Source organism: Diaphorina citri, unplaced genomic scaffold (genome assembly GCF_000475195.1).
Source record: "Diaphorina citri unplaced genomic scaffold, Diaci psyllid genome assembly version 1.1 scaffold1369, whole genome shotgun sequence".
Classification (NCBI taxonomy): Eukaryota; Metazoa; Arthropoda; class Insecta; order Hemiptera; family Psyllidae; genus Diaphorina; species Diaphorina citri.
In genome coordinates, this window is record NW_007378795.1 from 2,265 (window position 1) to 22,677 (window position 20,413).

Genomic DNA, 20,413 nt, shown 5'->3' on the forward strand with positions numbered 1-20,413 from the left:
ATTTTAAAGGCGCCTGAACGAAGATCACGGGTTCAATGTCCCAGCCGGGTCGAGTCGAAGTTATTTCGGCTTTGCGGCGGTAATAATAATAATAATAGTGCTTATTTATACTGCTCGAATAGGACTGAAAAGTCCCTTTACTCCAGCAGTGGGCTACTACTATTATTGTGGTCAAATTCTCAAATTATATTGAGGATAAATTCCATACCTCGGCTGGGATTGAACCCACGCCCTCCTGTTTACCAGGCGAGCGCCTTGACCACTACACCACCGAGGCAGGTATAGCGGTATTACAATTTAAAAATGTAAAGACAAGTACTGAAATGACTGTGTGCCAGCCATAAATCTGGCGTACCCCGTATAGATGCTAGCCTAGTTGGCTTGCCTTGTTAAGCGCTAGGTCGTGATTTCGATTCTCATTTATTTATCTAGAATATAAAAGTTAAAAGTAAGAAAAATTCGTACTGAACGTAATAAGGCCCAACTACGATACACGATAGGTACTAGGTACTATAAATTGTATTTATTTAAGTCATATTCCTACCTCGGTGGTATAGTGCTCGCCTGCTAATAGCTGCGGTTACACTCGATCAGCTTTCGTCAAAACCTCGCGTCATAAACTTAATCATTTTTTAATGTACGAAAATTTGGATGCCAGAGAGAGGTCTTTAACTGAACAGGTAAGTCGGAAAATCGAATAAGATGATTATTAGAATAATTTAAGTATTTTATGTGACCTAAAGGTGTGTCCACACATAGTCGACCTTGTCGATCGATGTCGACTGAAACTGTACACTACCTGACAACAGAGATTTATCTCTTCACCTCGTCGATCGACGGGGTCATTTATGTGTGGACACAGCTTAATGACATTAATGTGTTGACTCTCGACTCAGTCAACAGAGATAGAAGAAGGAAAGATTAAGGATAAATAAACTAGTTGACATGTAAATATAGCATAGATTTAAAAAAGAAAATAGATTTTACCGGCGAAATTACAAATCACATACCCTGTGAGCGTCCATATGATAAAAACATGAATACTGTCTGTTTACAGATCAAATTCCTGCAATCAGCGACGGCATAAATATTTGGGCAATATAGGTATGTGTACATTGTACAATAGAACCACAGTGTACAAAAAAAGCAACACAGACAACTTACTTTTCCTTGACACACTTGTGGCACAAGACACCTCCGTAAGATCTTTTGACCATCTTCCTTCTTCGGCTCATTCTGGACCGTTCAATGGATCGGGCCTTTTCAATACCAGGTAACTTGATCTTGCAGTGGGAATAAAAAAAGCAATATATAAACCTCTTTCAAAACAATTTTTTTATGTTATGTACTTATGCAGGTAGGTAACAAAATTTTAAAACCAAAATCAAGCGCACAAAATTTGTAAACTAGTGTGTAGGTAATTCATATATAATTAATAATTAGACTAGAACTGTTTTTCAATGTTATTTTTTAATATCTTTTCTCCCCACAGGAATAATGATGTAAAAAAAAAGCAACACAGACAACTTACTTTTCCTTGACACACTTGTGGCACAAGACACCTCCGTAGGATCTTTTGACCATCTTCCTTCTTCGGCTCATTCTCGACCGTTCAATGGATCGGGCCTTTTCAATACCAGGTAACTTGATCTTGCAGTGACCACATCTTGGAACCTTGCCTGCTTTCTTCAGATAGTGGTATACAAGTCGTCCACCAGGAGTTTTGACACTGAAAAAAAAAAGGAGTAAATGAGACATGAAACTCAATGGTAAAAGTATGAGTGGTAAATTTACATCAGGAATTTAGGTAGTTAAAATAATGGATGACTTTGTTCATCCGTTTTCTGGTTAGGTTATGTTCTCATTGCCAGTTGATCTACTACAAGCTGTGTTAACTTTTGTATAAAGTATAGCTGTGACAATATACCTTAAATTGATTTAAAATAATGTATTCTTAAAAACCTGATGGTATTTCTGAAACTATTTTCTACTTACACTTTCCTCCTGTTGCTTTTGGTATTGTATGACAAGCGTCTTCTGAATGTGAGTCGTTGAACCATTGTGACTGTAACAAAGAAAAATGTCTCATATTTTATCTTAGATTGAAATCACAAAGAAAGTTAAGGGTAACTTGGTTAAAGAAAAAAAAATCAAAATCAAAATCACAATTTACAGGGATTATGTCAATATTGAAAATTTCATGCCTCAGCTAGGCCTATTTAAAAGGCAAGTATCTCAACCACTAGGTATACCATCAACAGGGTTTATACACTTTTCCCGGAATGAAATTCCATGACTTTTCCAGAAAATTTCCATGACTTTTTTCAGAAAAATGGGGGACGGAGGTACCTAAAAATCAGTAAGATTACCCCTTCATTTAAATAAAATATGCAATATGCAGAACGTCAAGGAATATGAGGGGGAATGCACCACAGGCCATTTTATTTTTTTTTTATTACCTATTATTATTATTTTTAAAAAGCCTTGATAGGTAATTATGAACATTTTTAATTTTTGACCATATGACAAATTCCATGACTTTTCCAGGTTTTCACTTAATGTTCACGATTTTCCATGACTTTTTGGCTGATTTTCAGATTCCATGACTTTTCCAGGTTGCGTACAAACCCTGATCAAGGTAGGTAATTTCAGACAAGTAATTTTTAAAATTCACAGAGGTGTATAGTAACTTTAGTGTGCACTCTGCCCAACAGTCTTACACTACTTCTGCCTAGTTGTGTAATACCCACTAAATAAGTACCTAGGTAAGTAGGTAACCATTTCGTCAATGTTATTTCTTTTGTTGATGTACCTATGTTCCAAGGTAGATCATAGGTCTGATGAATAATGTACCTACTGTAACATTACCCCGTACCCTACTACAACTTGAACTTGCTCTCCCAAGCTCCTTAGCGTTACCAAAGGAGCATGGAGCAGTGACATAAAACTCGTTACTCTTTCCTCCCAGGTAAAAGGAATATTACCTGGTAGCGACGATTAGAATAGGTAATAAAGAGGATTAGGTTGAGCCTCTGGAAATAGGTCTTCCTAGTATGGGCTCTCAAGAGATTGTTCGAATAGGACTAAAATGGACAGAATATAAGATTATGGAGAGTCTTTTAGGTCACATGAAGTTAAGATAGAAAGCCTGATCTCGAGGATAAATTAGGATAAAATTCGTACCAACCTGCCTGTCGATTTCGGGACAGCACGAAATCACAAGAGACGGAAACTGTCAAACTGAACTTTTTGTTTTTGTTTTGATCGTGAGTTTCGTGAGTTGAAAAAGTAAACAGAACACTTGGCAACGCAGCAATCATTTTTCTCTGTGACCACAGAGGACAACCACGTCCACACTTCCAAGTCTCCTTGCCGGTCTTTTTTTTATGTCCCCACTGTTTCACAATCAAAAACACAAATAATAACAAAGTATGAGCTTTTTGAAATGGTTCTTATCTCTTTTGGCAGATGAAAGTTTAAAAGCCCTTGAACTTTTGAATTTCTACAAAAATAATAGGGTTGTCAGGCAATTCTGTCCGGCAAGGAAACATTTCATTACAAATTTGTGTAAATTTCTTTTTTTATATATACCTACCTTTCTCAAAAACTTCTGTCTTTTTTTTCAGGTGTTCCTTTGTAGTAACACCACTAAAATTTAGACAAATTTAGGCACCTTCAACCAGGGATAGGAAGCATCTTGGAATTTTTTGGGGTATATAATAGCTTGAATTTTGTTTTTCGGATCAGTCTTCACCTCACGATGGAAGACTACGATTCTTGCTGCAGACTTTGTCTGTCTTCACATCCGGACAATCAGGAGCTTTTTGGACCAATTTGTTTGCAAGATCTTAAAAGTTATTTGCTATTTCCAAAAGACTTTTGTAAGACCCTGAAATTTATTGTTTCTGTTTTACAGGCTGGTGAATCAAACTACCAACTTTTAATACAAGAGAAGTTTGATGAAGTGAAGAATTCTGTTTATGATGTGACCAGTAGGTTTTCAAATGCAAAACTACTATCTAATTGTGTGCAATCTGAGGTACAAAAACGATGTTTTGCACGAAAGGAAAATCCTGCCTCGTATTTATTAGAGCCTGAAAGGTAAATAATACACAAGTATTTTATCTTCAAGAAAAGTTAAGTATAAAAGATAAAATTCTGTCATAACGGAAGGAAAATGAGGTTCATCTAGATTCTAGATATTAACCTGGGGATGCTATACTTTTAATCATCAATAAAGCAGGTTTTTCAGTTCCATTGCTTCCAAATTTTCGTACATTAAAAAATGATTAAGTTTATGACGCGAGGTTTTGACGAAAGCTGATCGAGTGTAACCGCAGCTATACTTACTGTTGTGTATGATGGTGGTTTCGAACCAGTGTATTTCGGTTTTCCAATATCCAATATTGGCTAGAGTGAATTGATTCAATCAAAAAATAAATATAAACACATAGATCGTCCCGAAATCGAAGAGAGGATAGGTGAGAAGAAAACCGGTCGTTCCGAGAACGAACTTTATCTGTTTAGGATAAAGTTCACCCCCAGGTGAGAATCGAAATCACGACCTAGCGCTTAACAAGGCAAGCCAACTAGGCTAGCATCTATACGGGGTACGCCAGATTTATGGCTGGCACACGGTCATTTCAGTACTTGTCTTTACATTTTTAAATTGTAATACCGCTATACCTGCCTCGGTGGTGTAGTGGTCAAGGCGCTCGCCTGGTAAACAGGAGGGCGTGGGTTCAATCCCAGCCGAGGTATGGAATTAGGAATAATGTGAACGCTGCAATTCCACATCTTTCGGACCCTAACCAAAAGCAGGTAAAGTGTTTCGACACCCTATGTAAGTACAAGGTGTCCTAAACGCAACTAAAATCAAAGAAGTTGAGCAACGTTACCCCTGGTTGGTATCCTGATGGGTGACCATCTGGGCAATCGATTGCTGCTGGCTTTTCCCCCGCTCTACTCGGGCTGAGTGAGGTTATTATGATAGACAGTTGGCTCGTCTCCGAATCGAGGATAAAACCCTTGGCACTAAAAATCTTAGCACTTACATAGTGACGTTAAACCTATGTTTTCCCAAGTGAAGATGTTTCCGAGAATTATCGGTGGGTCATAAATTTGTAGATACTCAGTAGTCTGTACTTATATCTCTTATCTTACCTTTTCAGTCAGCTGTATCCAGTGGCTTTATTACAAATGCAGATGTTACATTAACTTCCAAGAACACACAAGAAATCAAATCTTGGAAAAATACATCTAAAAAGCTCAGTACCAACACAAATCTACCCACTTCAAAAAATGACAATAAAGTTCTACCGGCTTCAAAAGAAAATAATACATCTAAAAAGCTCAGTACCAACACAAATCTACCCACTTCAAAAAATGACAATAAAGTTCTACCGGCTCCAAAAGAAAATAAAACAGCAAGAAATGTTTGTGTACGGTCAAAAAAAGGATCACCAAATATTAAAATACAGCCAACCAAAACCAAAATTGAATCTTTGAAAATATTTCGCTGTAAATATTGCCAATGTGCATATCCAAATAGGAAAGAAACATTATACCATGAGGTCAGAGAACACAAAGTCACCATAAAATTAAACCAGTATTATGGTCCTGAGAATTTACAACTTGAAGAAGATTTCCTTAATCAAATAGAAAAATTATCTTGGCCTTTCAAAAAAAGGCGACATTTAAAAAAACCTCAGTCATCAGAGTTGGTTGGTCAAGCCGATGTAAGCGCAAATTCCATTCCTCTTCCCAAAAGTAGGAAGAGACTATTTCATGATGAAGTTTTACCTCTTGGTTCTAAAATATTACCTTCTTCTGAGTCTAACCCAGCAAAGAAAAGAAGAATGCCTGGTCCAAAAAGCAAAACGTATCCCATTTTAAAACAAAGCTTGAGAGGAAATTCTCTATCTGTTGATTCTAAAGTATCTTCAAATTTAGGTTCTCTCCATGGGAAGAAAAAGTTAAATGAACCAACTAGAAAATCGTCCTTGGAACAGAGTATCAATGATCATCAAAAATTGTACTTTGAAAATCAATGCAAATATTGTAAATGCGACTTGAATAGTCCGAGTCCAAAAGATTTTCTCAAACATTTAAATGCTAAACAATGTAATAATGTAACTTTGTTCACCTGCTCCCTGTGTCGTGAAGATTTTTCTTGTAAACGTGATATGTTTGATGAACATAAGAAGAACTGCTTTATGACTAGATTTTTTACTCAAGAAGTTGAGTGTGGAAAATGTAACAAATTGTTTGGAAGCTCATCTTTAGAAGATCATCTTGTGGAACGGCACATTACTTTATTCAGATGTTTTTTATGTTCTGCTGAGTTCAATCAGAAGGAATGTCTGTCTGACCATTTACAGAGATGTACTTTTGAACCCACAGTACATAGAACATTTACTTGTGAAACGTGCAGAGAACATTTCAAAAGTTTGAAATCTCTAAAAACTCATTTTCTTTTGGAACATACAAATCACTACCTCAACAGTGACATATCTTTGGATTATAGTCATACATTTGAATGGGTAGAAAATAAAAAGGCATGCAATTTACTCCAGTATCAAATAGACAACTATATTGCCTGTAATAGTAAAGGATCATTTTTTTGTGGTATCAAAGATTGCAAAAAAGTCCTGAATACAATATTTGAATTGGAAACACACATTGTAGGCCACTGTGAAAAAGTGAAAAAGAAAACGAAAGTTAAAAAACGAGGTAAAAAGAAGAAAATTACAAAGGAAAGCACAGTGTCTTTCTATCGTACTATTTCGATCTGTGATGATTATCTAATGAAAAATAGGCCTGTTGAATTACCAGCTCTAGTGGAAGAAAACGTTGATATTAAACCAAAAGATCAGTTTCTATCAGGATTAGATTTAAAACAGAATAATGTTGGAAACTGTGAACCTTGTGCCTTAGATATAGAAACTATTTTGAAAGATTATGACTTGGATAATTCTCAACAAGATTCTCAAGGAATATTCGAGCTAACTGATATGGCAAAGTATAGTACTCAAGACTCGCACATTTGGCAAATCAGTGAACAAATAAGGCCCAAGGTGCCATTAGTTGTTACAATCGATTCCGACGACGATTGAATATTTTTGCAAAAAGAACCTGTTCTTGGAATAAAAAAAGCAATATATAAACCTCTTTCAAAACAATTTTTTATGTTATGTACTTATGCAGGTAGGTAACAAAATTTTAAAACCAAAATCAAGCGCACAAAATTTGTAAACTAGTGTGTAGGTAAATATTTCTATTGTTTTCTTGTTTTCATCAGATTCTAAATTTTAAATTCTACCATTGGTACCTCTTGGTATACTTGTATCACTGAGTGTCTAATGAATCTGAGTGGTTCAGAAAGTTTCTATGATATCTCAGCTTCTGCTATATCAACTTTTTTTGTAAATTTTATAAGTGATAGTGTGTTTTATAATTTTATTTTTATTGTTATTATTTTTTAAAGAAAAACCAAAATTCGTATAGGACCTGGGCTGCGTTCCTGAATTTTGTAATCTTGGAATTTGGCTATTAAGTCTGAATATAAATAAAAGCATGGTGTAAGACTCATTAAAAGCATGGTGTAAAACTCAACAGTGCAAATCTGCATTTACTAGAACACTAGATAGACACTAATTACCTTTTCTTTGAAGTTAAAAAAAAAAAAAATGCTCAGAATAGATATTAATGGAATAAAGGGAATCAACTGAGTCTTGAGACTAACGACCTCTTTCATTTATTGCTTTAGTACTGATCCTGAGAGGTCCGCCATGTTTTGTTCCTTTAATAGTAGGTTTTGGAAATTTAAAGAAAAGTACTTACGTATTTTACCTGTCTCTTTTTGTTTTACATTTTTTTCCATTGTTGATTTATTTGAACGCTCTTTAAAGTCTAAAAGAGTCTCGAAATGTTCATTTAGTTATCTCATTTTAATTTTATTCCATTTTAATAAAGTTCGTTATTATTTTGGTAATATTTTACCTTCCATTAAAATCATTCTTTTGATATATCTGTACGGTACAATTACTTTCATATAGTGATGGGTCGTGGGTAAATACCCACTGGGTGGGTAAATAAAAATTGGGTATTTACCCGGGTATTTATCCACCCCCAGGGTGTAATAACAGGTTGTATTTTTCCTGTGATTAAAGCACTAGATTGAAATTTAAAAATTGATCATAATCAGTGATCACTTTTTTTTAACTTGACCTATCCCTGACAATGGCTAACAACTAACAACTTTTTTTTCTCTTTACTTCTTTTTTATAGTTTACTGAAGCTCTAAACCTAATCCCTTATATTTGAATCCACAGGTTGAATGGTTCACTCAATACAATAGAAATTTAGCTGTGTACATGAAATCCATTGGTTCTGATGGTCTCAATCTAGCATTAGACATGAAACCACCCAAGAGTCTTTATTTAGAGGTAAAGCATACACTCTCTCTTTCTCCCTCACCCTTTCCTTCCTTCAGAATTTTTCAACTTTGGTAATGGACCCAAGATTCTGATTGAACTGTAAGCTAAGTTTTAAAACATGTGGTATGTATGTAGATATTTAACTGTTAACTCTCCCTGTAGATAAAAAAGACTAGACTATTTCTTGACAGTTATGTATTTTATGGTAGGTTAGAAGAAAAATAAAGCCAATTGGAAACCAAATAAAATGCTATCTTTAGCTTAGCTAAGGGCCACCAAGGAAAGAAGGACAGAATAGAAGAAAGCCCGCCCTTCCAAACCTAGGAAAGAAGTACAAGCTACGAGTTCCGAAAACGTACCTAATCTGTTTAGAATAAATTTCACCCCAGGCGGGAATCGAACTCGCGACTTAGCGCTTATAAGGCAGGTGTGCTACCCTCCAAGCTAATTAAACTGTTTTCCCATTTCAGGTTCGATGTGTTCAAGATCATGGAAAACTTGAAATGGATGACGGGGAAGTCCTATACCTGAAGAAGAACAATCAATACCTGATGGCCAGATCCCAATGCGAACCTCTCATACGTCAAGGTATTCTGGAGCAAATTGTGCGGTGACCATGCATTCGGCCGTTTACTGCTCTCTCATTTCTTGTATTGAGAACATTGCCATTGAACTTCGAGAGTTCGAAAACTCAGGTATTTTAATGTAACGTAAGGTGGGTTTGAGAAAACCATCTTACTCCCGACGATAAACACATAACATATCTCATTTATACTAGAATGAAGTTGAAAATCCCCTTTACTTCCGCACTTTAAACAAGGTCTTATTTATATGAAACAAGGAATATAATAAATGAAATAATAATCTTTCTTGTTTATATGTACTTTATACTGTTCGCATAGGACTGAAAAGTCCCTTTACTCCAAAAGACCTCAGTTTAGCTCCAGTTCCCTCTAAACCAGAGGATATGTACTGGATCTATGCGTTCATATTTATTTTTTCCCCCCGATTTTTTTTCTCTTTTCTAGTCCTAGGTCTCACCCCAAAAGCTATGTACTTCCATGTAGGTTGTACATTATAGTGACGGGATAATCACAAGATAGGTATGTAGAAAATGAGTGATATTAAGAAGGATGGCAACGCTCCGCCAAGTCAAGGAGGTTTGATAGTCGATATTACGTTAACGTACACCCCCAATGGACTACTGAAGTGACTTGAACGGCAAACGTGAATACTCCCATTTTTTATCCCTAGAGTACGAAAATTTTGATTGGAGCGTGACCAACACTAATTGTTGCATTGGTGTAAATCCCACCCCGAAACCCCCACGGCGCGGAGGGCCCCGAGTGTTTAGGGACCTCACAAGGGGAGAGTTTGGGCTGCAGTAGTAATAAAAAGTATACTAAACATATCTGGCAAATCCATAGGGGCCTTAGACGAAGTTTTACGGAGGGCCCCGAAAAAGTATACATATATGTATACGCCTATGTATAGTGGTGTGGTGTACTGATATAAGGCATAGGGACTTTAGACCTTATATGGGAATTTCTATGTAGGATAAAATTCGCCCGGGCGGAAATCGAAGCCGCGATCTCGTGCTTCTAAAGTCATCTCCCAAGCTAGACACATTGTCCGTGCTTCGCCACGGAAAATTGATAACTCGAGATCGACTTATATTTCGACAAAATCCTCTCTTGTTGCACATCTAGAACATATTGAGAATATTCCCTACCAAATTTCAGCTTCCTACTTTCTAGTTGGGGTTCTGGAGATAGAGCGATCAGTGTGAGCAGGGCCGTATCCAGGATTTTATCGAGGGGGGGGGGTCCAAACAGTGATGTACCCGAAGGGGGGGGGGAAACGGCCCGGGGGTGTGAGAGCCCCCGCGATCTCGTGCTTCTAAAGTCATCTCCCAAAAGCTAGACACATTGTCCGTGCTTCGCCACGGAAAATTGATAACTCGAGATCGACTTATATTTCGACAAAATCCTCTCTTGTTGCACAGTGCTGCTCTCTCATTTCTTGTGTTGAGAACATTGCCATTGAACTTCGCGAGTTCGAAAACTCAGGTATTTTAATTTAATGTAACGTAAGGTGGGTTTGTGGAAACCATCTTACTCCCGACGATAAATACATAACATATCTCATTTATACTGCTAGAATGAAGTTGAAAATCCCCTTTACTTCCGCACTTTAAACAAGGTCTTATTTATATGAAAGAAGGAATATAATAAATGAAATAATAATCTTTCTTGTTTATATGTACTTTATACTGTTCGCATAGGACTGAAAAGTCCCTTTACTCCAACAGTAGGCTATTACTTTTATTGTGGTCAAGTTTTCAAAGCACAAAATTTTATACTTTGGCTGGGATTGAACGCACGCCCTCCTGTTTAGCAGACGAGCACTATACCACCGAGGTAGGAATATGACTTAAATAAATACAATTTATAGTACCTAGTACCTATCGTGTATCGTAGTTGGGCCTTCATACTTTGGCTGGGATTGAACGCACGCCCTCCTGTTTAGCAGGCGAGCACTATACCACCGAGGTAGGAATATGACTTAAATAAATACAATTTATAGTACCTAGTACCTATCGTGTATCGTAGTTAGGCCTTATTACGTTCAGTACGAATTTTTCTTACTTTTAACTTTTATATTCTAGATAAATAAATAAAATGTACCCTGGAAGAGTCCTGTTGGTTTGAAAATGTTGTGGTTCTATTGTACAATGTACACATACCTATATTGCCCAAATATTTATGCCGTCGCTGATTGCAGGAATTTGATCTGTAAACAGACGGTATTCATGTTTTATCATATGGACGGCTCACAGGGTATTTGATTTGTAATTTTGCCGGTAAAATCTATTTTCTTTTTTAAATCTATGCTATATTTACATGTCAACTAGTTTATTTATCCTTAATCTTTCCTTCTTCTATCTCTGTTGACTGAGTCGAGAGTCAACACATTAATGTCATTAAGCTGTGTCCACACATAAATGACCCCGTCGATTCGACGAGGTGAAGAGATAAATTCTCTTTGTTCAGGTAGTGTACAGTTTCCAGTCGACATCGATCGACAAGGGTGACGCTCATGTGGTTGGCACAACCTTTGAGGCCACCTCAAGGAAGACTTAGCAGCATATCCTAATAATCATCTTTTCGATTTTTCCGACTTACTGTTCAGTTAAAGACCTCTCTCTGGCATGCTGCAGTGCTGAATATAACTTGACATCGACGTGAGTCAGTGGCCCCGTTCTTGAGCCAGGTTGACTGTGGAGGCGCGCTGGATTCTGGTTGGTAAAATAGATAATTAATGAGCTCTTGAATGGAAGGTAACCACTAGCGAGGTTAACGCCGGGGACGTTCGCTCTACCACCTAACCTTTAGAGCTCCGCTTTATTATGTGGTCAATTCTCAAAAAATTATGATGTAAATTTCATTTTCGGCCAGGGTTCAAGAACCCATGCCCTCCTGATTACCAGGCTTGAGCGTCTGACCACTATGCCACCGAAGGCAGGAATAATGGATCAACGTGAGGACTAGTGGTTAGTAATCCATTTGATTTTTTTCTTGTCCCTATAGTCCCTAGGACCACACATACTAAAGGGACCCTTTACCCTCAGATGAAATTTGGATGGCACATTCGTCTCTTTGCACAAAAATTTTTGATGGGCAAATTGCGAGGGGAAATCAGGCGATGTATCTCGCAAACTTGATTGGTGTAAAAAAAAGTAGATATAACTTTTCGAAATTTTTGACTATTGGCTTGTTACAAGCATATTTCGGTGGAACCATCATTTCTTAGAACCCTTACATTGTACCCACCGATCGATTTCTCGTGAAGAAGTTACAAGGAAAGGACTGCCTTGGTCGATCTTTAAATTACTTAATGGAACTCTTGTTTGCAAAAAAGAAATCATGTTTGAAAATTTTGGACGATCATCACAGAGAGTAGGACAAGGGAGCAGAAGGAGAGAATGAGCTCTGACAAAAAATCTTAGGTCTGAAGAAACCTCCCCTTGACTCCCTACTACAAAAACCATGTAGGGGGCAGGGGAAAATGTTAGGGGTGTGAGGGGAGATTCTCTACATTTTTGGACAAGGTTTGAGAATTTGGACTTAATTTACTCATGTTCCCCTTCATTTTTCATAAGTGGAAGGTCCTCCATCGTGTTTCTGTGATAAGTTCACCTATTCGCGGTTCTGTTCACGTATTCCGCGGTTTGTTTCGCGGTATCCGCGGTTTTGTTCGCGGTATCCGCTGGTTTGTTCGCGGTATCCGCGGTTTGTTCACGGTATCCGCGGTTTGTTCGCGGTATCCGCGGTTTGTTCGCGGTATCCGCGGTTTGTTCGCGGTATCCGCGGTTTGCTCGTTGTATCCGCGGTTTGTTCACGAAATATGCGCTTGTAACAAGCCAATATCAAAAAATTTCGAAAGTTATATCCACTATTTTTTAACACCAAAAATTTGCGAGATACAGCCTGATTTCCTCGAATTTGCCATCAAAAATTTTGTCAAAAGAAAACGAATGTGTCATCAAACTCAAGGAGTTTTTTGCCCGATTATTGTTCAATATAGCGAACCCATAACTGTGAATATCGCGAACAAACCGCGAATACTGCGCACAAAACGCGAATACCGCGAACAAACCGCGGATACCGCAAACAAACCGCGGATACAGCAAACAAACCGCGGATACCGCGAACAAACCGCGGATACCGCGAACAAACCGCGGATACCGCGAACAAACCGCGGATACCGAGAACAACCGCGGATACCGCGAACAACCGCGGATACCGCGAACAACCGCAGATACCGCGAGCCAACCGCGAATAGGTGACTTATCACAGAAGAATCGATGAGGACCTTCCACTTATGAAATGAGCATTTTCATAGACGAAGAGTTTTCTTCGTAAATGTTCGATGAGATCTTTGTTGGACTTGGCTACTCCACTGAATTCATTTTCTCTTCTACTCATGCTGAGTTCTTCTTCTAGACGACGTATTTCTCGTTCTAGGTTTTCCACTACGCCCTGGGATGCCAGCTGGGAATCTGCAAAATGATCAATGGTGCGTCAAACTCAAAGACTCACAATATTTCGTGAACCATCATTTCTAGAACCCTTACATGTACACCGATCGATTTCTCGTGAAAAGTTACATAGGAAAGACTCCTTGGGTCAAACTCAAAGACTCACATTTATTCCCATAGGTAGTAGGTATACATTAAACCTGAACCTTCAAAAGCCTATCAGATGTGATATCCATTTCAAAAGATTATGAATTAAAATTGAAAATCTTATGAGACTCACATTTATTCCCATAGGTGGTAGGTATACATTAAACCTGAACCTTCAAAAGCCTATCAGATGTGATATCCATTTCAAAAGATTATGAATTAAAATTGAAAATCTCATGTTTATGAGGTGATGAAAAGGTTCTACTCAAATAATGCAGTTTACAACTATCTTTTACCTTTCGCTTTAAGTTTACTTTCCAACATAAATCTCTCTCGTTCTAACTTCATCACGGTTTCCTTCAGTCAAAAAAAAAAAGAAAGAAAATTATCTGCTCTGACTGGAATCTGAACCCAGTACATCCAAGCCGAGAGTCCAGAGTGCTCAGCCACACAGGGCAAAACTTTTTTTTTTACCCGAGAATATCCTGATCATGTTGCAGTACCTACTGCTTTTAAAGCTACAAGGGTCACTTGGATTGAAAGTTCCCCGTTAAGACCTGTAACACATAGGAATCATCTATATAAAAATGAATATTTGTTTGTTTGTGTGTGTGTGTTTGTTTGAACTTTATGCCTGGCCAAACCACTCATACGATTGCTATGAAACTTTGTGAACTTATTGCTTGAACTCTCATGAAGGTCATAGGCTATTTTCTGGTTTGTTTTTGTTAAGCTATGGCGAGCAAGACCACTAAATGGACAGCCATGCCTTAAGGGTTTACTAGCAGAAATCCAGAGCAAAGTGACCGATTACGGCTAGTATTCAATATTCACATGACTGAAAATCCAAACCTATGAAAGTTATATGAGAACTCACACATAGGTCCTGGGAGATCTATGTTGCATGATTCCAGTGTAAGATAGTGTTGGGAATAATCGATTATGATAATCGATTAATCGATTATTATTGATAATCGTAATCGTAATCGATTATAAAAAATAATCGAAAGTATAATCGATTATGAAAAATAATCGGAAAATCACATTTTGGTATTTTTGCCAATTCTACTTTTTCCTCTTAAACTTTTTTTTTTTTTCTTGTTGCATGAAAAATATTTAACATGTATGTCATTATGTAATTTATGTGTATTACCTATATATTATATGATGGACCATCAGTCTAAGGCTAAGGTCTTATCGTAGTTATCGCCCTAAAGCAGAAGAGAGAATGATAGGATAGAAGAAAGTCGGCCGACTACAAACATTATCTGATGATAAAATTCACCCTGAGGCCTGAATGGGAATACAACCCGCCAGTCAGCACTCTCATGACATTTGTGACACCCCCAATAGATGAGCTATTAGTTAGCTCTTAGTTCAGTTATCATTAGTCATTAGACTTAAGTCTTAACTGGTTGACTGATGACAGGTTCATTGGTTTTTACTTTTTAGTTGTTAATGTGATGTGATAAAAGTACAAGAAGTGCCCCCCCCCCTTCCCCTTGGGATAAGGCACTTTTCTCATGACTTTTCCACGTATTAGAATAATCGATTATTAATCGATTAATAATCGATTAATCGATTATTTTTTATAATCGATTATTGATAATCGATTATGTGAAATAATCGATTATTCCCAACACTAGTGTAAGAGGTATCAATCATATTAAATATGTTTGGATTTTCAAGCTGCATCCCACACTACTAAACATCATGTGTCTACATTATATGCTGCAAGCCTAAGGGTGGATCTGAAGCAGTGAGTCTTGTGACAAAACAGGTTCATACTGTCATTCAGTCTCAAGTGGAGGTCTCCCTATAGAATCAGATGAAAAATTCTACTACAGGGAAGTGATTTTGATCCTACTACACCTAATTTCTATTTTGTTTCAGGTCAACCTTGTACAATCAATATGTTTGAAAGAACCGTTGTCACTGCAGAATTTCAAGGCACCAACTCTGACCTAACTGAATTTTATGTGAGGAATTTAAAAACTCCTATTGGTACTTTTCATGAACATGCTTTGTTACGAGTTGATGATATTGTGGATATTGAGATATGAATAACTAATCAATCATGTTGATGAAAGTCATGGGAGTATAAGTGCACCCACAAATAAGAAGAATGATGAAACATTCAGTCAGGATTTCACACAACTCTCTCATAACATTGAAACAGACAAGTGTGACACTAGAGACCCAGATTTTGCAAATATCATACCATGTCACTGTAGAACTGTGTCAATGCATGCCACTGGTCATAGAATAACTTTTTTTTTTTTATATATAAAGCTAGAAAAAGTTTGATTCTCCCAAAATCATCAAGCTATAAAAGACCAAGTTTTTTTTTATTATTATTATTTTTCTTTCTGAATTTGAGGGTTTTTGGACACCTCCTCACATTATCTAATTACAATAATGAACAAACCTTTGTAAAGAAATAAAAAACTCTTGTATTTTGTTAAGAACTAATAACATGATGTTTACTTTTTATTTTTCTGTCCCTTAGCAGCTGCTTGTTGTGCTCTAATGACTTTTTGTACAATTTTCTGTTCCTCAATTAAAAAGGCTCTGACAATCCTGAAAACAAAGAAAAAGTGAGAAAAGAGAAGTTGGAACCTACATATGATTGATTTACAGTCCATACATGAAATTACTGGGAAAGGGGGGGGGGGAGAGAAGGTCACTCTTATTGGAGTTTGCATTTACTAACCAGTTACCAAGAGACAACTTTCAAAGGAAGACAAGTTCACAGAGGACTGGGCCACATAAGCAAATCTTTTTCTTCACCTTTCCTGTGTTTAGACAGGGTTGGTGTTTTTTTGTCAGCCCTAGGGTGATTGCTTTTGGACTGACATTTGGTTTAGGCTACAAAATTTTACAAGTGAATGCCCATCACACTCAACCTTTGCTGTTGATATAGCGTAAGGAAATTTGGACTATAATCCATCCAGATGAATGTGAGAGCAAGGAGTCATTGACCCAAAATGAAGGAACCAATCAGAATCAAGAATTCCTTGCATGGTTGTAATTAAGGTAAAGGTCTATTTTTTATAAACTCTATTAAAAAGCAGAGGTAGCTTTGACCTGTAACCTTTTTTTTAAGAGGTTCAATCACTGTGTAATGTGGGAGGAAGCACTGTGCAATATACCTTCCTCTTTAAAAGATTTTCTACTGTTGCACCTTAAATATGTTTGGCAACAGAGCCTACTTTTTTGATGACTCCTTGTTCTCACATTCATCTGGATGGACAATAGTCTACTCCCTGTTTATAGTCCCTCAGCCAGACATGGGCCACATGAACAAATGAGGTGGAATATAAGGGGTTATGTAAAAACTTTGCTGTTGATATAGCATAAGGAAATTTGGGCTATAATCCATCCAGATGAATGTGAGAGCAAGGAGTCATTGACCCAAAATGAAGGAACCAATCAGAATCAAGAATTCCTTGCATGGTTGCAATTAAGGTAAAGGTATATTTTGTATAAACTCTATTAAAAAACAGAGGTAACCTTTTTTTTAAGAGGTTCAATCACTGTGTAATGTGGGAGGAAGCACTGTGCAATATACCTTCCTCTTTTAAAGATTTTCTACTGTTGCACCTTAGATATGTTTGGCAACAGAGCCTACTTTTTTGATGACTCCTTGCTCTCACATTCATCTGGACGGACAATAGTCTACTCCCTGTTTATAGTCCCTCAGCCAGACATGGGCCACATGAACAAATGAGGTGGAATATAAGGGGTTGTGTACAACTTTGTAAAGAAATAAAAAACTCTTGTATTTTGTTAAGAACTAATAACATGATGTTTACTTTTTATTTTTCTGTCCCTTAGCAGCTGCTTGTTGTGCTCTAATGACTTTTTGTACAATTTTCTGTTCCTCAATTAAAAAGGCTCTGACAATCCTGAAAACAAAGAAAAAATGAGAAAAGATAAGTTGGAACCTACATATGATTGATTTACAGTCCATACATGAAATTACTGGGAAAGGGGGGGGGGAGAAGGTCACTCTTATTGGATTTTGCATTTACTAACCAGTTACCAAGAGACAACTTTCAAAGGAAGACAAGTTCACAGAGGACTGGGCCACATAAGTAAATCTTTTTTTTTTTTACCTTTCCTGTGTTTAGACAGGGTTGGTGTTTTTTTGTCAGCCCTAGGGTGATTGCTTTTGGACTGACATTTGGTTTAGGCTACAAAATTTTACAAGTGAATGCCCATCACACTCAAACTTTGCTGTTGATGGGGTTATAGATTTTTTTTTTTTTTTTCATTATTATTGATAGAGGGAACTGTAACTCCTAAGGTCTTATCCCCTGAAAGCAAAGAGAGAAGAAAAACAGGATATGAGAAAGCCAGCTGTTCCAAGAACAAACCACCAGTAGGAATCAAACCCATGACCTAGCACTTACTTACAAGGCAGATGCACTAACCTTCAAGACAACCAGGCTGGCAAACATGCAGTTTAAAAATAATAATGTAGCTATGCATGTGACTGGATTTTTCTTTACGAACAATTCCACCAAGTACTGAAAAGCAGGAAAATTAATGATACCTACTGACACTCACACTCTATGACTCACTTGACTCACAGCCTTTTTGATTTACCTGTGTTATTTTTTGGCAATTTAGCCACAAGGCAGATGCACTAACCTTCAAGAAAACCAGGCTGGCAAACATTAATAATGTAGCTATGCATATGAGTGGATTTTTCTTTACGAACAATAGCACCAAGTACTGAAAAGCAGGAAATTTAATGATACCTACTGACACTCACACTCTATGACTCACTTGACTCACAGCCTTTTTGATTTACCTGTGTTATTTTTTGGCAATTTAGCCTATGAACAATAGCACCAAGTACTGAAAAGCAGGAAAATTAATGATACCTACTGACACTCACACTATATGACTCACTTGACTCACAGCCTTTTTGATTTACCTGTGTTATTTTTTGGCAATTTAGCTTTGGAGTATTCCTGACTGAGCCTCTCTAACTCTGCACGGTAGCTGTCTATTCTTGTCTTGTATTTAGGTCTGGTTGTAGGATCAACCTCTCGTATTTCCAGGTCCATTTGTTCCATCTGAAAAGAGACAGAAAAACAAATCATGTGAATAAGAAAAAAAAAAGTTTTTTTCTGGTGCAATTCTTTATTATTTACCAGTATGACAAAATTCTCACAATGATGCTGCAATTTTCAAATGATATTTTCTATGTTTAAAATCTGTGCTCATTATCAACACCAGATCTAGTGTACACATCAGTAAAGTTATGTGTCTGTATAGCTTACCAATTCTTGAACCTCCTCTATTTGCTTGTCAATTTCAATCATGATATTTCTTCTACCTACAAAAGAAAAAGAAATCTTGTTAATGTCTGATAGTGGGAGAGAGAGTTTTTTGGGCAAGTTTCACCCCTTTTAATATTTTGAAGAAATTAAACATCTTCTATGATAATAATTGGACAGAATGGGTCTGTGTCATAATACATATGTCCATCCTGGTACTGTACCCATCAGTTGGGGGAGACATCAGAGGCAAACACAGAAAATAAGTAATCAGAAGGGTCAAAGGATTCAGTATTATAAAATTATTCTAAGTCAGCTTCCATTTGGGTCCCTTGTGTACCTCCATTATGATCTTGTGTATATCCATTATGAACTAGACTTGTAAGAGTTGCAAGGGATTTTGTCAAACTATACATAGGTCTGGAGCACTCATTTCAACATTAAGGTGTTAAAGGGTTAAAAAATTAACAGATGTTACTCACCATTATCATTCTGATCCAATAGTTTTAATTTTCCAATCTTGGATGTGATGTCAGCATTTACAATAGCATACTGCTGTTCATAGTTTTCCAATAGGGACCACATATTTTCAAATTCCATGACTTTTCCAGGTTGCGTACAAACCCTGATCAAGGTAATTTCAGACAAGTAATTTTTAAAATTCACAGAGGCGTATAGTAACTTTAGTGTGCACTCTGCCCAACAGTCATACACTATTTCTGCCAAGTTGTGTAATACCCACTAAATAAGTACCTACCTAGGTAAGTAGGTAACCATTTCGTCAATGTTATTTCTTTTATTGATGTACCTATGTTCCAAGGTAGACCATAGGTCTGATGAATAATGTACCTACTGTAACATTACCCCATAGCTCCTTAGCGTTACCAAAGGAGCAGTGACATAAAACTCGTTGCTCTTTCCTCCCAGGTAAAAGGACTATTACCTGGTAGCGACGATTAGAATAGGTTATAAAACGGATTAGGTTGAGCCTCTGGAACTAGGTCTTCCTACTTATCGGCTCTCAAGAGATTTTTCGAATAGGACTAAAATGGACAGAATATAAGATAATGGAGAGTCTTTTGGGTCACATGGAGCAAAGATAGAAAGCCTGATCTCGAGGATAAATTAGGATAAAAGTCATACCAACCTGCCTGTCGATTCCGGGACAGCACGAAATCACAAAAGACGGAAAACGGAAACTGAACTTTTTGTAGTTTTTGTTTTTGTTTTGATCGTGAGTTGAAAAAGTAAACAGAACACTTGGCAACGCAGCAGTCATTTTTCTCAGTTCTCTGTGACCACAGAGGACAACCACGTCCACACTTCGAAGTCTCCTTGCCGGTCTTTTTTTTATGTCCCTACTGTTTCACAATCAAAATCACAAATAATAACCAAGTATGAGCTTTTTGAAATGGTTCTTATCTCTTTTGGCAGATGAAAGTTCAAAAGCCCTTGAACTTTTGAATTTCTACAAAAATAATAGGGTTGTCAGGCAA

General features: G+C 37.1%; 4 protein-coding genes and 1 long non-coding RNA gene across 8 annotated transcripts; 3 read left to right on the forward strand and 2 right to left on the reverse strand.

The window, feature by feature from the left end:
* Positions 1 to 1,145: 1,145 nt before the first annotated feature.
* Positions 1,146 to 1,717, forward strand: LOC108253200. The gene is made up of 2 exons (XR_001809683.1): positions 1,146 to 1,273; positions 1,641 to 1,717. It is a non-coding gene; the product is annotated as an uncharacterized LOC108253200 (long non-coding RNA).
* Positions 1,532 to 20,221, reverse strand: LOC103515547 (60S ribosomal protein L34; the record flags this gene model as incomplete). Of its 3 annotated transcripts, none has more annotated exon segments than XM_017446725.2 (3): positions 1,532 to 1,729; positions 1,996 to 2,065; positions 20,065 to 20,221. In XM_017446725.2, coding segments are annotated over 2 exon segments (263 nt in total), but the record flags the coding sequence as incomplete, so codon positions are not given.
* LOC103515545 lies at positions 3,922 to 8,013 on the forward strand. Of its 2 annotated transcripts, none has more exons than XM_008480480.3 (4): positions 3,922 to 4,101; positions 4,770 to 4,821; positions 5,172 to 5,334; positions 5,419 to 8,013. In XM_008480480.3, the coding sequence occupies exon 4, from the start codon at positions 5,859 to 5,861 to the stop codon at positions 7,113 to 7,115; it is 1,257 nt and encodes a 418-aa protein (XP_008478702.1). In that variant the 5' UTR covers positions 3,922 to 4,101; positions 4,770 to 4,821; positions 5,172 to 5,334; positions 5,419 to 5,858; the 3' UTR covers positions 7,116 to 8,013. The 2 variants fall into 2 exon arrangements, with proteins under 2 accessions (XP_008478702.1, XP_008478703.1); XM_008480481.3 differs by having other exon boundaries at positions 5,172 to 5,257; positions 5,342 to 8,013.
* Positions 8,236 to 9,321, forward strand: LOC103515550 (DNA replication complex GINS protein PSF1). Its single transcript, XM_026828218.1, has 2 exons — positions 8,236 to 8,447; positions 8,909 to 9,321. Exons 1-2 carry the CDS (start codon positions 8,376 to 8,378, stop codon positions 9,050 to 9,052), a joined length of 216 nt encoding a protein of 71 aa, XP_026684019.1. The 5' UTR covers positions 8,236 to 8,375; the 3' UTR covers positions 9,053 to 9,321.
* LOC103515551 (vesicle transport through interaction with t-SNAREs homolog 1A) lies at positions 18,528 to 19,502 on the reverse strand. Its single transcript, XM_026828217.1, has 3 exons — positions 19,400 to 19,502; positions 18,921 to 18,976; positions 18,528 to 18,713 (listed from the first exon to the last, which is right to left on the reverse strand). Exons 1-3 carry the CDS (start codon positions 19,500 to 19,502, stop codon positions 18,552 to 18,554), a joined length of 321 nt encoding a protein of 106 aa, XP_026684018.1. The 3' UTR covers positions 18,528 to 18,551.
* Positions 20,222 to 20,413: the final 192 nt, after the last annotated feature.

Bases quoted from the DNA above. Each gene is read 5' to 3' on its own strand.
- LOC103515550 (XM_026828218.1), top strand. From the start codon at position 8,376: ATGAAATCCATTGGTTCTGATGGTCTCAATCTAGCATTAGACATGAAA. The intron at 8,448-8,908 runs GTAAAGCATACA...TTCCCATTTCAG, and splicing joins CCAAGAGTCTTTATTTAGAG to GTTCGATGTGTTCAAGATCA.
- LOC103515545 (XM_008480480.3), top strand. From the start codon at position 5,859: ATGCCTGGTCCAAAAAGCAAAACGTATCCCATTTTAAAACAAAGCTTG.
- LOC103515551 (XM_026828217.1), bottom strand. From the start codon at position 19,502: ATGTGGTCCCTATTGGAAAACTATGAACAGCAGTATGCTATTGTAAAT. The intron at 18,977-19,399 runs GTGAGTAACATC...TTTCTTTTGTAG, and splicing joins ATTGGATCAGAATGATAATG to GTAGAAGAAATATCATGATT. The intron at 18,714-18,920 runs GTAAGCTATACA...GTCTCTTTTCAG, and splicing joins TAGAGGAGGTTCAAGAATTG to ATGGAACAAATGGACCTGGA.